Source organism: Andrena cerasifolii, chromosome 5 (genome assembly GCF_050908995.1).
Source record: "Andrena cerasifolii isolate SP2316 chromosome 5, iyAndCera1_principal, whole genome shotgun sequence".
NCBI classification, from domain to species: domain Eukaryota; kingdom Metazoa; phylum Arthropoda; class Insecta; order Hymenoptera; family Andrenidae; genus Andrena; species Andrena cerasifolii.
In genome coordinates, this window is record NC_135122.1 from 6,461,822 (window position 1) to 6,477,612 (window position 15,791).

At 50.3% G+C, this 15,791-nt stretch overlaps 1 protein-coding gene across 3 annotated transcripts in view; it reads right to left on the reverse strand.

Moving 5' to 3' along the window:
* The window catches only part of Gfrl (Glial cell line-derived neurotrophic family receptor-like), a 237,279-nt gene that overhangs the window by 46,561 nt on the left and 174,927 nt on the right, over positions 1 to 15,791 (reverse strand). Inside the window, exons 5-7 of one of the 3 annotated variants that reach the window (XM_076811824.1) lie at positions 7,381 to 7,508; positions 3,795 to 3,902; positions 1,915 to 2,091 (exon numbers count right to left, since the gene is read on the reverse strand). In XM_076811824.1, coding sequence (XP_076667939.1) covers positions 1,915 to 2,091; positions 3,795 to 3,902; positions 7,381 to 7,508 — 413 coding nt within the window. Of the gene's footprint in view, positions 1 to 1,914; positions 2,092 to 2,930; positions 3,903 to 7,380; positions 7,509 to 15,791 lie in introns of all 3 variants that reach the window. The other 2 variants (XM_076811823.1, XM_076811825.1) reach the window with 2 other exon arrangements.

Genomic DNA, 15,791 nt, shown 5'->3' on the forward strand with positions numbered 1-15,791 from the left:
TCTTCCTCCCCTGCCAATTTTTCCCGTTCATCTTTCGACCTGCGGTGAAGCGCACGCCTGTCCAGCCGTTCGGAAACGGTTAACCCTGACCTAACCCAAATCGTCACGTTCCGTCCCATTGTCGAGCTTCAATTCCTGCGAATGGCTCTACCTTTTGTCTCGACATTACCGCACGGCCTGTCGGCAGTAGGCTGCTTTGTTGTCTTCCGACGGGTTCACGGCGAAGAAACTTTTTTTTTCCCCTAGTTTCCTTGAGTAGATCTGTGCCTGACAACTGCGGGCCCTCTCACCAGGGATCACCTGTTTATTTGGATGGTTTTACCTGAACGAAGTCACGTGTAGTTCAGAGTTACGCACTGGCGGAAAACATTGCAAAAAAACACCTACACAGCCGCGACGAAGAATCATCGACAAGCTACTCTTTTGTACGCTGTGAAACTCATTGGCACGTTTTCAAGCGCGACTGTTTGTTTCCCGATTCGGAGGAGATTCCGCTCGAATGGAAAATTGATTTAGTACCCGCTCAACTGTATTATACCGAAGGCGTGCTAATCGCAGTTATCGCCGCGTTAATTCGAAAGGGCGTATTTGCAAGTTTCGCTTAAACTGAGTGATTGCTGCCAGGCAGCGCAAAATAGTTTATCTACATGTAGATTAAATAAGAAAGCCATATCTGCATTAAAGCTGAAGATAATAACAGTTTGGATTTTGGACGTATGTGAAATCGATGCCTGATTTTGGGTGCAAGTATCTACCAAAATCTCCTTCGGAGTTTTTGAAATATTTTACTGGTTAAAAGTCATTTATCTCGGGACCACCTTTTGACCAGATACGCCCTTTCGAATTAACGAGTACGGTGGAATATTTTAGGGAGCATTCTGGTTGTGTACAACGCGGTGTTCTTGGGGCTGCAAGTCTAGAAATGTGGTTTCCACTCATTTCACAGATTTATGGGTCCAAAATACTTGTCCATCACGATGGACTCGAAAAAAGTCAGTGTACGATTCCCCAACGTTCAAGTGCCCCTGGCTTCTCTACCCGCGCACGGCTCTCTAAGCTCGCAGTCCTTTCACTTGCATCACCTCCGCTATACCAGCGCGGGGATTAAATGTGGAATTACGCCGGCTGTTTTTCCATCAAACGTAGGCGAACGGACGGCTTTAATTGGCGAGCGAACGCGACGCAGAAATTGTGCAGCCGGTATTTTTCACGATGGTAACCGGCGCCCTGTCTCTGGGAGGATTTACAGCTGCTAAAACTGCGCATATTTACCACTCCAGGCTGAAATTATGCTGACCACGGTTTTGTTCTTGTTAACGCGAGGGGAAATTCTCGTCTATCCATCAAGTTCCATGAGTTACGAGGGCCGGTACGCGGGAAAATATGTATTCGTTTCGCGCGCGTTGAAAACCGTCCTTCCAAGCTATCCTTTCCTCCTCGACTAGCAATTTCAGCGATAGCCTCCCACCCGCGATTATCCTTATACGAAAGCCGCGGCTCGTGCGAATTCACGCAGCTTCCTGCAGAAGAAGGCACCGCGAGAGCTCGTAAATTTTTCTTCGTGCCCGCCGTGAGCTTCCCGCGGAATCGATCGACCCGCGTAATATCGCGGAACATCGCCTCGCTGGAGTGTAAGACTTATCGCGGGGAAAGTTTAATTTAATTTCGGCCTGGAGTCCTCTCATTTCCTGTCCCGCCCGTATCTCCGCATATTATTTCTCGAGCCGCCGGATTTCGAACTTTAATCCAGCAAGAACCGGCCAACTTCCCCCCCCTGGATCTCGCTATCCGTGCTCGTTTCGCCCTCCGATCGGAGAGGGATTACGAATAAACCGCTGATAACCGTCCGTGTGGTAAGGAATGCCCTGCGGTATCGTCGCGCTCGCGTAATAATTAAAATGCCACGGTACTCACGATCGTGGTCGTCCGTCTGGTTCCTCTTGTGATGGGTCTTGTGATGGTGGCCTCCAGGCACGGGGATCTGCTTCATGGCCAGCAGGTCCTGATGATCCGCGTCGATCAGCGGGTTCTCCAGCTGCGACTCGATCACCTCGAAGCTGGTCGAGTTGTCCGGATGCGAGATGACCTTCACTGTAAACGAGCAAGCGTAACGGAGCATGGAGGCAACCGTTTGGGGCACGAGGCGATCACTCTAGAGGCGACTTTAGAGAAAATCGACTCTGAATCCTGCCATCGCTACGGGCAAAGCCGCTGGAAGATGCGAGCAATGGAGGACCGCCCGAAACTTTGAACGTTCCCCCGTTTTCGGGGGGCAAAAACGCTCCTCAGCCCTCCGGATTTCCGTAGCGGACGAGAATTGATAACTATACGCGGATAAGCGGCTAATCGAGCGCTTAACTTTACGTCGACGGGGGTATTGTTTCGCGGCGACGAAACTGCCAAACAACCCCTCTCGACCAGCCCTCCCCTGCGGGGGGAATCGCGGTTCCGAGTTCTCCTCGATCATCGGTCGAACGCCGCTGATCGTTTCCCTCGGAAGCGTGGTGCGAGCAAGTCGTTGATAAAAACAGCCACGCTGATCGAACGTCGAGCGAGAGGCGGGATGCTTTTTAGAGGCAACTTGCTACGTCTCGGAATCCTCTCACTTCAGATCCTTCTGGCTAGCGTTAAAAAATAGCAAGTTGTCTCTGTTCCACGTAACGTTGAATCCCAAATCTCGAGAAGCGCCTTCGGCCTCGAATCGCTGTAGCACCTCGAAAATAGCAAGGCGCTCACGCGGTCAATTGAACGTTCGGCAAGAGGGGTCTGGGATTTACGTGGGATTTTTTTTGAATTTTTTTTTTTTTGGAAGACGCCCGGACGACTTGCTATTTTCGCATCGGTTGCCGGCAGAGGACGGCGCGGCGCTCGAACAGCTGACGAGCGTCGATCGGTGGTGTCTGGGCGCACCTTGACACCGGTGTACGAACCTTGGTCGACGAACCCTTCGAAGGTCTCGCGGAGATCGAAGAGCCGGTCGACTGGCAGCGCGCCGATCCGGAATTCGAGGTCATCGAGGTCGTCGTCGGCGCGATCGAAGATCGCCCGGTGCTCGTAGGTGGGCCTCGGTGCGAACTTCTTCGGCTGCACTTGGTCAGGCCTCTCGATTCGTATCGTCTCGTCCACGGTAGGCGTTGGACGAGCCGGCGGATAACTCGACAACGACGACGACGACGATGACAACGACGAAGAAGACGACGACGACGACGACGACGACGAAGACGACGAAGACGACGTCGCGACGGACGGTGGTGCGGGTGGTGCAGGGTGGTGCTGGTGGTGCTGGTGATGGTGATGATGGTGCAGGTGCGCGTCATGCTCGCTTTGGGAGTGCCTTGGCTGCAGGTGCACAGTGCTGGAGGCACGATCATGCTTGGACAACGTGGAAGAAGAAGAAGAAGATGAAGAGGAGGAAGAAGACGAAGAAGAAGAAGAAGAAGAAGAAGAAGAGAAAGAGGAGGAAGATGAAGAAGAAGAAGAGCCGCGATCATAGAAGCTGCCAGGTCGTTCCATCGACCGATCATCCGCATTTTTCTCCCTGTTGGCAGGCCGATGCTCGTCGTCGGCGCCAGCACGAGCCTCATGGCGGTTCTCGTGATCGACACGAGGATCGTACGCCTCGACCACGAGGACACCGGGCCTGCCAGGCAACTCCGGTGCTTCCTGATGATGGCCGTGCTGATGACGATGGCCGTGCTGACGCCTCTGGCCCGGCTCCTGGACGTCGTACGTGCTCTCGTGGTCGTAGTACGAGGTGCGCGCGGCCCCGGGGAACAGAAAATAGGGGTACATACTGGTCGGCGGTAACCAGATCTCCTGGTAGCTCTCCTGCTGCGGGTCGAACGGATACAGGGCCGAGTCCGTGCCCGACAGGTCTACAGAGGTGGAGGAGGGCAGGAACTCTGTAACACAGAAGCAGAGACGCGGACGAGAACGGGGTGAGTGGGGTGCGTGATCGCTTCGGTACACGTGCACGGACAGGTTCGCGTGGTACGTGCTACTCTTGTGGTGATAGTGATAGTGGTGGCTGTGGCGGTGGTGGTAGTGGGGTGAAGCAGTTTTAGGAATACGGAATCACGTCGGAAAGCGACAGTTGGGATTCTCGGTCGTGTACCTCGAAATGATTTCTCAAATAAATTCTCTCGCAGCATTCCAACAGCACACCGTCGGAAGGCGTTGCTTTCAAAACCGATACCTGTTGAGAGAGCAAATTACTCCAACAATAAGGTCTACCGTGGCCCATTATCGTCCCCCGAGAAGCCAATCAAACTCGTGGCCAACAAAAAGACGATCGAGGAACTCGAGGATCTCGGTGATCTCTCTCTCTCTCTCTCTCTCTCTCTCTCGGATCATGCCTCGAACGCGAGTTCAAAGCCAGGAATCCTCGACGGGGAAGCGTTTGCTTAGGCATTTGGCGCGCCACGGAGTTGCGACGAAGCTCCGAGGATCGCCAAAGGGAGTCTCGAGCGAGCGCAACCGAGGTCGAACGTCAATTCCGATTACGACTTGGTTCGTTTAACCCTCCAACGCCGGCTTCTTCTCCATCTTCTTGCGTTGGTTCGCGGCTTGGCCAGGTGAAAAGGGAAATATTGACGCCGCCTGCAAGCGTTCCTCCTAGCAGCAGTTCAGCGTTTTTTAAGCGCAACGTGTGCTCGAGAATTTGTACCCTCGCGAATCATTTCGGCAGCTTCGCTCGTGTTTTTTTTCTTCAAAGGATCCACGGAGGACCGTCTAGCTTTGAAGTACGAGCTGCTGGAGTAATTTCTCTAAGTTTCTTTCAGAATATTGATTCAATTTCGTACTCCAGCGAACAGTTCGATTAAGACGACTCTCCAATAGAAATACCTGGATCGAAAGAGGAGAATTGATAGGAGGGGGGGGGGGAGGAGAGTTTAGTGAGTCGAGTAACAGAGAGTACAGAGAGTCGTAGTTAGGCGATTAATCAACGAGCATGCGCATTCCAGAGTAGAAGTAGAAAACTACAGGCATGCAGGTTGAAGAACGTGCACGACCGACTTGGCCTAAAAAAAAAAAAGAGTCTCCTTTATGCAAAAGTACGGCATGCGGTGCATAATCTCCTTGCATTCTCGCCCGAAGGCTTTTGAATTCTTATCCGCCTGCATCGAACGCGACAACGTTCCCCATTCCCAAAGCAACGATTCCGTCGATCGTAAATCCTTTCGCAGGGCCGTCTCCGCCGATTCGCGGGCGTTACCCCGGATCGCGCGAACGGCGGATCGGCTCGATTTAATTAACATTTTATCGCCGCGATAGATGCGTATCAGCGGGCCGCCGGCGCGGAAAGGCACGGCAGTGAAAATAATAAGAAAGTGTAATAAAAACTATGCTAATCCCTATCGCCGGGCAAGCCTCGCGTGCCCCTCTCAATAGGAGCGATTCAGGAATTTACCGGGGCAAAGAAAATCCGTACGTGTTGACCCAGTTCGATTAGGCGATCAGAAGTGAGCCCGAGCCGAGTGAAAACGAAGCGAGACGTATGGAGATTGCAGGGGTTGAATAGCGATAGAAACGGCGCGGATTCATCTCGAAATGCGGATCCTTCGGGCGGAATGCGTACTTGGGGGAGGGGGTGTGTGTGCTGGTGCTCTCGCGCAGAAGTTCCTTGACATTCGAGGATTTCGAGGGCGGATCCAGGCCTCCGTGGACTCCCATCGTTGCTTCGTGGTCGAAGGAATCTTTCGATCCACCGCGACGGGACCACGCGTCCAGGATCGTCGTTCCTCTTGCTGCTCGGCTGGACGATCGGGTAACTCGTCCGGCAAGTGAACGTTTCAACAACAACGACAACAGCCGACGATTTCGCTCGCCGTTCTTGCGGCACGTTATTCACTCTCGTGTGTCTGACTCCTCGATGCTGAAACGTAGCTGCTCGCGCGCTGATCACGGCTGCTTGTTGAACAGACACTCAAACGAAAGAAGACGGACGCTTGCACCTGGCGCATGCGCCTCGCCTGGCAAAACTGTACTTACGTAGTGGCGCGAAACGCTTGAGAAACGTAACCCTCCGCCTCGCGAGGCAGGAATCGGAACCTCGTTGATCTTGGACCAGCGAATAAGAATTAAACGCGTAGTTGCTTACGTGTTATCGCGACAGGGATCTCGGATCTCGCGGTGTCGATCTGCGATCGAAGGTAAAGGTTGATTGGGAAGCTATTGGGCGATGGAAGGCGACGTCTAAAAATAGTCGGTCGAGTGTCATTAGGTTCGATGGAAGCGAAGGTGTGGAAGATGTTGCCCGGAAGGGGAGGGGGTTTCAGTGAAATTAAGGTCGAGCCCGCCACGCGATCAAATCCTTATCTACATCTCGATACCGCTGGCCTTTGGTTAATTAAGGAGAAAGGAGCTTATCCGAAGGAGGCTATAACGTCGTCCCACGAGCCTTAAACACCGCGGTATCGCTGAAAGTAATTGCTCCGTCGAGCTGTCTACTTCCGCTCTTCCCTTTCGTTCGACTCCGACGGCGGAGAAAAATAACGAGTCTGAAAGGGATAAGCGGGAGTACCTTCGGGCACGTTTCTCATCGACAGAACGTTCCTCTCCGCGACTCCGTCAGAACCCGACTCGCATTCTGCGATGATCAAACATTCAAACCCGCTCGGTCCTCGACTGATATTTCGCGGAGGTCTGATAGACCCTTTTAGACTGAAATTCGATGATCGATGTCAATCCGTCGACGAATAAGAGAGACCTCCTAAATACTTCACATATTATAAAAATAATTCAGATCGTTCCATGGTAACCAAGATTTGCCTTGGTGTCGCGGAATTAAATAATCCAATCTCTGAAATAATTGAGCACCCCCAAAGATTGCAGGCGCAGTCGTCAAGACAGCGCCCGGAATACCATTTCGCGACGTTTCGGTCCAAGATCGACGGGGTTCCTTCCTTCGCAGACACGTCGATCGAAGAAGAAAGGTAACGGGACTAAAAAGAGTACTCCGTGTAAGAGGTACAGACAAAAAGGTGGGGGCGGATCGGGCAGTCGAGCCTCTCGCAACGAGACGGACAGGGGGTAAGAGAAAAGGGTGAATCGGTCGCCATGTCCAAAAAAGTAATACACACGTTACTGCACAACACCAATAACAGTCGTCTTTCCACAAGGTGCGCTAATAAGTAATACGGTTAACCAACGTACCACGATACTCAGTCATTCAAGATCGCAAAGTGATACGTCTGGCTCGAGGGCAATTCACAACGAAACAAAACGATCCAAAGCGATAAAGGTCTCGTGTGTACGCGCTTGTATAATATGATACTGATGCCTGTATGTACCGCGTGTGTATAATACGTATACATAGAGATAGATATATAAAGAGAAAAGGAAACGTTGCGACTGAACGGGCCCCGATTTCGTACTCACCAACGCAGGGGTTGTGATTCACCATCGAGAAGATCTTGTCGCAGCGCCTCTTCATGTGGTTGTTCGGGCATATGCAGCCGAACATCGGCGACAGTCGTAGCTGGGTCCAGGAATCGTGGCAGGCTCCCCTGAAACACCAATAGAACGACACTTATTATTAGTGCCACTGTTGAGGAACTTCAAATGGAATCGATGGTATCGAACAAGAAGAAACACTCGAAGCTAAAGAGGTCCCAATCTAAATCTGTCTGACCACGGTGATCTCCGGTCAAACAAGGAATAGGAGTCGATAGTGACTCGGCACAGCTTTTTATAGCGAGGTACATTCAGTGACTGTAAGAAGTAAAGGTAGAAACGCTGAAGAAGGAAGGTAAAAGGCTGAGGATCTCCTCGTGGATTCCTAAATCAGGTTTATTATCACATTATTACATCCACCTGTAAGAACCGACAACGGTGGGATTCTACGAATCCCATCAGCAGCGCGGAAACGTCGCGAAGCGTACGCCGCGTCGACCGTAGGGACGGCCTGGCAACAGGAATGTTCGAGACGGCACGACACTCGTCGCCTGGCCGCTGTTGTGTGACCAGCAGAATTGTTTCTTTCTTTTTCAAATATACATACATATTTGTCAACACATCCTACACACCTAAGATGCACACCGCAAAAATGTTTGGAGATGAAGAAACTCTAAGCCGAATTCGGAAATAGTCGGTGGTGCGATGGAACCCAGCTTCTCAGAGCACAGAGCGAACTCTGGAGGGCCGAAGTCCGTTAACTGTTCTCGAGTAAACGCGTGCAAGTTCGAAAGTCAATCGGTGGCCTGGAGCAAAGTTCGAATGTTCTCCTCGGGAAGTAGGAAAAAAGGGAGGAAGAACGGGGGCACGTTTTAGTGCTTGATAGCTGCTCGCGCGATATACAGCTCACACGACTCGTCGGTGCAACCGCGATTGGCCGGAGGAACTTCTGGTCGCTGCAGCTGCGATTTGTAACTGTAATGCTGGGGAGACTGGTCCGAACGCAATCGCGAAAGTTTCCGCGGGATGTTTCGCGCGGATGAACGATATGTATCGTTCCGGGTACCGTGGGATTCTAAACGCAACGAAAACGAATAGTTCCGGTGTCACTCGGCGGAAAGTTTCGCTGCGGAAAACTCGCGAAGGGCGCGCAAACACGATTGTCCCGCCGCGAAATTGAACCGTGACCGTGGGCCCACGAATCATTTCACGGTGTTGTTCTGGAAGTTAATCGGGAATTAGCGGCGAGCGATCCAGTTTCGCAATTATTGAAACACCCGATAATTCTGTGGAAAATCGCTGAAAATTTCAGCAGCAATCGGTTCCAGCTGGCCTTATTCAAACGATTAATCGCACGGTAATTTCCCTTCGGCATTACCAACGACGATCGCCATTAACGCAACGTTTACAGATGGAATTCAAAGCAAATACGATTAACTGTGAGAAGTGGTATCAACGTTGAAAGCAAAGAGTGGACTATAGGACAGGGGATAAGTTCAACGGATATGTGTTTACTTAGATCGAAACGTGAAAGCTAAAATGTTATATTTGAAAGTGCATATAAATGTTGTATTAGTAAAGTAGCTAATTTTTCCTCCGCAGAATACTTATAACACACAGAGACGCTTTCGCGTCCAATAGCACTGAATTATTCCACGCTTTCTCCAGCAATGAACTGACCCGATTTTCAAAAGAAGCGCGTTCGAACAAGGGTGGATCTCGTCGAAAACTAATTACGCCGAGGCTAATTGAATAATCCACTGAAAATTATATCCGTCCCGTTGACTGTTTAACGTCGCCCCGCCGCGAATGAAGCCAACGTTAAATATCCACCGTAATGAGGCTCATAATCGGTGCTGGATAACCGATAACACGAATAATAAGACCAGCAGGTTTAATGATATAACAAGACTGGATAAAGCTCCGTTCAGATTACAAGTGTCGAGTCGGGGAGGATGCTTCCTCCAACAATGATGACCGAAACTGTGGCAAGAAATAATCATCGTTTGTCCAAAGGATTTTCATATTTTATACAGATGCTTCAGTGTGAACGCGTCCAGGGTTGCACTGGTTGCGTTACGTTGCCTCAAGGTTCATCAATCCACCAGCACCGAGTTTAATCTTGACTAAACGCGGTACACTTACGACTAAACTACAAAGTTGCTTCCAGGAGAAGGAACTTCCCCCTAACGCAGAGCCGTTTTTCTCGAAAGAATTACCCTGCTCTCCAGGCCACGCCAGGATTCCCGGTCCACCTTGTATTTCAAAGAGGATGGCAATCCAACTACGCGGGCAAGAAAGGGGAAAAAGGGTGGAAGGAAACCGAAGAAGGGTGGGAATTCGAGGAGGGTGAGGCCACAGGCTCGGAATTATTTGGGTTAATGGCACACACTGTACCGTGGCTCTTGCACCCGACGAATTAGAGGGCAAACGGGCCAAAAGGAAACACGAAACCGATGGGCGAAATAAAAGCGGCACGGCCAGCAAGTTTGCAGGATGGACCTCGCAGCCAAGAAACGAACAACCTACCAGGAATGCTCGAAGAAGACAGAACACCTTGCTGTTCTTCCTGCCCGAGAAACTTCTCGCTACGTGGTCCAGGACGCGAGCTTGCAGAAGAGGATCTGACTGTTCTTCTGTGAAAAGAGATGGTCACCCTAGAATCCAGCCGCTTCTAAGTTCTCTAATCGTTAGAGCGAGGTCGAACGTTAGCTACCAAACTGTCTCACGCGATTCCATGCTCCAGGCTGAAGGAGGACGATAAAGGGTTTCACGGTTAGATCAATCACGAGGCAAACCTGGCGTCTTTCGAGTGTCGCTGTCCAATGAAATTATGGTTTCGTCTGGGGCCGACGAGGATTTTCGGCGACGGTGTGCAAGTGACAGGTACCCGGAATGCGCAGTCTGTTCGAGGAACAAGCGTCGTGCGGTCTGGCCGCATATCGGGCACAGGAGCAGCAGTCTCCACTCTCCCGCGACTTCCAGCACGGCAGCTTTAAGCCGCGACCACTGAATTTATGGCGGGCAGCGACGCGGCCGCTCGTTGATCTTCCGTTTGTTGGTCGGATTTTCGCCAGGAAATTCACGAAAAATTCGACTGGTCTGTTTCAATGTTTCGGGGACACCGGGTGCGAGGGAAATACGCGTCGAGCTTATATCTTCCGCTTCCTATATGACCTTCGAAGTTGTTTCGATTTTGAAGTGCAAAGACAGACCGTCTGTTTTGGCTGATAGATTTTCCAGACGCAATCATTGCGTGGAAACAAGCTAGCAGCGAAGTTTTCACGTTCAGTCGCCGAGAGGAGTGATGCAGCTTCCGGGAAAGGAAGCTGAGGTTAATTACGGCACAGTATTATTCGCGTTGTCTAGCATAGTAATGAACGTCGCGCCTAAATTATTTGATCCCTTCTGACCTCTAATGGATCCATTACGGTATTCACCCAACTATGACGTTTACTTTATATCTTCGTACAGATATTGCCTTATAACGCTCCAGCCGAATCGCGTTCCGCTCGAGCTTCAACCGTAATTTAGTCTCCTGCTCTATGAAACTACTTTGCTAAGAGTTCGTAATTCCTGCAATTGTGTAATGAATGTGACACGAATTTCGACACTGTTGAATTACGAAGGGTCTCGGGGGCGGAACTTGCTTGCCAAAATGGACCGAACCGTTCTCGACTTCCGCTGAAGAATTTATGAATAATTCGAAGCTCGCGGGAGAATGCTGTTCGGGAATGTAATCTGTGCCGCTGAAGAAGGTCCTGCGGTTAATTTAAATTGGGGCAGGACCGTTATTAGCAGAGTCAAAGCAGCCCGCGCTGGAGAAAGTGACGAGCTTCTTCTCACGTATGCTAATCAATGTTAGAGAAAGTTATTCCTGATGCGCGGGATTCAATCTGGCTTCCGGCGCGAAGGCGTACTCGCCGGGTCCCGCTAACGCTTCAAATTGCATCCACGCGAGCGTCGGTTTCTCTTCAGAAGGGAAACGAAGTTCAGAAATGCGGGGTCCTTTGGCAATTTGCTAGTATAATCCGCGACGTGCTGCGAGGGAAGGCGCGGTTTAAAGCTAAGTAGCGCGCGTTTTCCTCTGACTAGGAATATTTGTTGCGAAGGCAAACATGCGTTTTCCTTTAGGAAACAACGTGGATTTTATTTTCTCCGCGCGGCGTCCGTCGCGCGATGAATCGGGATCGATTTCATCGACTTTCACGCGCTGCGAGATCTGTTTTTTTTTTCTCGTCTGGATTACGCGCGCTACGGGCCGAGTTACAAAGCGCGAAGGTATTCGATGTTATTCGAGAAGCGAAGGTAGAGCAGGAGCACACGGACCGACTGTGAGAAGAGAAAGGTTATGGCGAACTCCCGCGGACGGACATTCGCGGAGATTGAAAATCGCGCGGCGGCAATGAAATATACGCTCCACTTTCGACCTTCGACTCTACTGGCGGATTCGACCTACCCTTCCACTGATTTCCGCCATAAGTTTTTTACGTTCAGACTGCCGGGGAGGATGATCGCCTCGTGGAAAGATTCCCGACCGAATCGAACCGGGGAATCTCGGGGAAACGAACGAATAGCCTTGTGGACTGGCTGTTTTCAGCTCGGCCATTCACGATGCCAGGGAGAAAAAATCTTTTGGCCTCTGTTTGTAGCCCGACATTCTTCACCGAGGTATTTTTATGGGAATGTGTACCCAAATGTCACCTCATACCAGGCTGGTCGAAGATCGATGGAGTATGCGTGCGGTGGGTGCGAGTTCGCTGGCGCGTCTGACAAATATTCACTGTTACTACTTGCGTAATAGGTAGTGTCACCATCACGCTACCTATACTAACAAGGGGGGAACATAGGGAATACAATCCCGGTCATTATTTACTGCCCGGGGATTTTTTAAAGTCTATCTCGGGATTCCGGGACTAATCCCCGGGATTGTGTAATAGAAAATTTCAGTAATTAAAATGATTTATTATGTGCTAAGATTCTAACTATTTATCTAAAGTAAATAAACTTACATTCTATCATTAGTCTGAAACATAAGCTAAAATCATTTCTCATAACAGTGAAGATTTCCCCAAGTTAAAAAAAATTTATAAAAAAACTTTATAAAGTTTTTTTTTAACGCGGAAATATCTTCAAAAGGCACTCCGACGCCTCCAGAATGGAATCTCCCATGGGCGCCAGGGTAGTGTGTGATTTTTACCCACTAAAACCCCCCAACCACTATGAAATTTTTAATAATTTACATGTAAATATCTCTATTATTAAGGCCTATTGACTGAAACGCTCGGACACCTATTTACTTATTTTCGACATAGATCCATCGTGCCAAGGCTCATAAAAATCGGTGTCTACCACATGGTGTCCTTCCGCTGTAAGTGCAGTATCTCCACCAAGAATGCACTCTAGTGCATCGAGGAACTAGTCAGAACTATTCCAAAAGCTAGCATCACCTGTAGACAGTTCACATGTGTCCCAATTACAAACTGCATCCCACACAACCCATCCCGCGCTACTTTCCTTTCCCTACGAAATCGAAATCCCCAATGTCACCATCAGCGCGTGGCGCGACCCGAAGGATTAGCCGGCGCTAATGGAAACGCGCGGTGGCGGAGAAATACAAAATTCATCCGGCCGACAACGGAGCGGCACGGTAATAATCCGTAAATCTCATTTTTATAGCGCGGGTCAGGGACGTAGGCAGGTGGCGCGCGTCGCGGCGCGCAAAGCGCGAAAGAACAAAGGGAAAGGCGAGGTCGGGGGAGCTGGACGACGGAGAGGGCGGGTCTGTGGTGGAAGAAAGCAGCTGGAAGGAGAGAGTGTAAAACAACGAGAGCACCGCTCTCTCCCCTGTACGTACGGTCGGGCGATAATTTACTGGCGTGTAGGTACGTCTGAAGGATCCGGTACGTGCCGGTCGAGTGGTCTTGCACAGTCGGGGGGTGCTAAGTACGCCTACGTGTGCGCTGACGCACCCTCGCGCACCCCTGCGCGCCGGCACCCAGTGCACGCGCCACCCGAACACTGGAAAAGTGCGGCGACTTTCCCCGAATCGATCGCGACGCCAGGATTCCTTCCGCGCTGTCCCTTCGATCGATCTTCTCGAGTCGAGCTACGTCCAGAGGGACATTCTATCGGTATCGTGACTGTTTTTTGCGTCTACGATATTTGCATTTTAATTGCAACTGAGAAAAAGTTCCCCTCGCAGGGAGGGGATGAAGGAGCATGACTGTTACTCCTAAAAGGATTATTAAATGTTTTTTACGGCCGGGGCGCCGTGATTCGTGCCCCGGCCCGTTCCCCAAGAAATCGGCGCGTGAACATCGACAAAAGTTTATGCATAGTCGGCGTCGGGACGCTCCTGAATAATGTATGCGCCTATAGAACCGCCGAGGAATGATTAACGACGCTGACCCGCTTGTAACTTCCGAAAAGTTTCCGCCCGCTTTTTTGGCGGTCCTTCGAGGGACGCGTCGCGTCGCTACGCTCCTCGCCCTCCGCTCTCGAGCTGCCTTCTAACAACGGGAAGAAGACGGTTTATTTATCAGCTCGCCAGGCCATTATAAATTACGCCGGGGCTCGAAATCTTCCAGCTTCCTCCTCGGCCACGGGAATCGCCGGTCCGTTTCCACGGTGTTCCTCCGGCGATTCTTCAAACGCGGCGCGTATACATCCATTCCCAGCGAACGTGTCCAGCGATCCCCGAGGATTTATTAACGGGAACTTTAATATCTCGCCGCCGTCGAGTTATTGATAGTGGAACTTTGGAATGCGAGCCTGGTAAGAAGGGAGATAATCGTGTCTATGCGAATAGTTGCTGCAAGCTCTCCGAGCAGATCCATGTCTCGCGACGACCATCGTCCTGTTGCATCGCAGCCAGGGCTAATTTTATTAATTGTGATTTGTGCGGTACAATTACCGCGCCCTAGGCGAGCGTGTTACATCGGCGCGATGCACAGTGAGAGGAGGAAAAAAATAATTATCGTATTTATTATATAATATATTACCTGTAATCTTAGATTGTAATCAATAAATGACGAAATACCTATGTAAAAAATGAAGTGTTTGCCTACTTGAGTGTTGATCCGTCCCACTGTGCGCCGTGGCAGTTGCTCGGAATAAGAATTACGCGCTGGACGTTCAAGCACCGCGGCCATCAAGATAAATCAGTTAGGACGTTGACAAAAGTCCATTAGCGTGACTGTGTATTACAGGCAAGGTTTATTGACCGCCGATGGAGTTTCGAATCGCCGCGTCGTAAAATATGGCGGGCCTTTATCGCATCTTTGAGGAGACATTGGAGGTCCAGGGGTTCCTTCCTCGGGTAAACAGACTGGAGACGCGATCGACGTACATTTTTCAAAATTCTACTCGGCCAGACTGCCATGGAATTTGATTTATTTCCATTGGACGGCGCTATCTACCGCGCATCTACCAACAATTTGTCACCGCGCGAAAGGAACGTAGGGCTGGAGCACCCTTCCCATTTCACGCGTACACGCATGCGGCCCATGCAAGATTCATAGATGCGCCGTGAGTGCACTCGTGTCATCTCGTAGACGCGACGCGATGGAACGAGGGCGCGATACCCTTTAATCTACGCAAACATGCTGTCATCGAGGACACCGGCGATAACTAACTCGCGAAATAATAAATTCTCAGGGAAAAAGCTTCACGTATGTTGGCAGAGTAACTAAGCATTCAGGAATCATCCAGGAATTTGATCTTGAACACAGAAACCATCGTCATCGTCCCTGCTCCCTTCATACCCTCACAAAGCTCACTTCAGCTGACAACGGAAGATCCCGAACCGGAAAACTCAAAAAAATCTGAAACTTTGTGAACATGCAGGGGATCTCCTCCTGATTACAACGCAATTTTTGTTTGCTGCCCAAATTCACTCCAAGCGGGTGAAATTAACTCCTGAAAATTCGGCTGTTTTCCGATTTTCTGTTATAACTCGCGAACTGTAAGAGATAGAAAAAAGGTTCCAAGACAGACGTTACTTCTTTTAATTAGGCCTATCATTTGGTAACTTACAGTTCTTACAGTACGCGAGTTGTAACACAAAATCGGAAAATAGCCGGAATTTAAGGGGTCAATTTCACCGCCCGAGAGTGAATTCGGGCAGCAAACAAAAATCGCATTGTAATCAGGAGGAAATCCCCTACATATTCACAAGGTCTCAGAATTCTTTGAATTTCTGGCTTCCGGGTCTTTCCTTGTAAGTTTATCAGACAACATCGCGAGGTAATTACATTTACCATCCTTCCATCAGCACCGTCGATAGTTTGCGACTATTAGCCCACTTTACGACTACGAATAGGGTCCTGGAAGGACCCGTGCGTATCTACCCCCTGGATAAGTGCACGTCGAAATCGAGCGGATCGCGTAAGGCG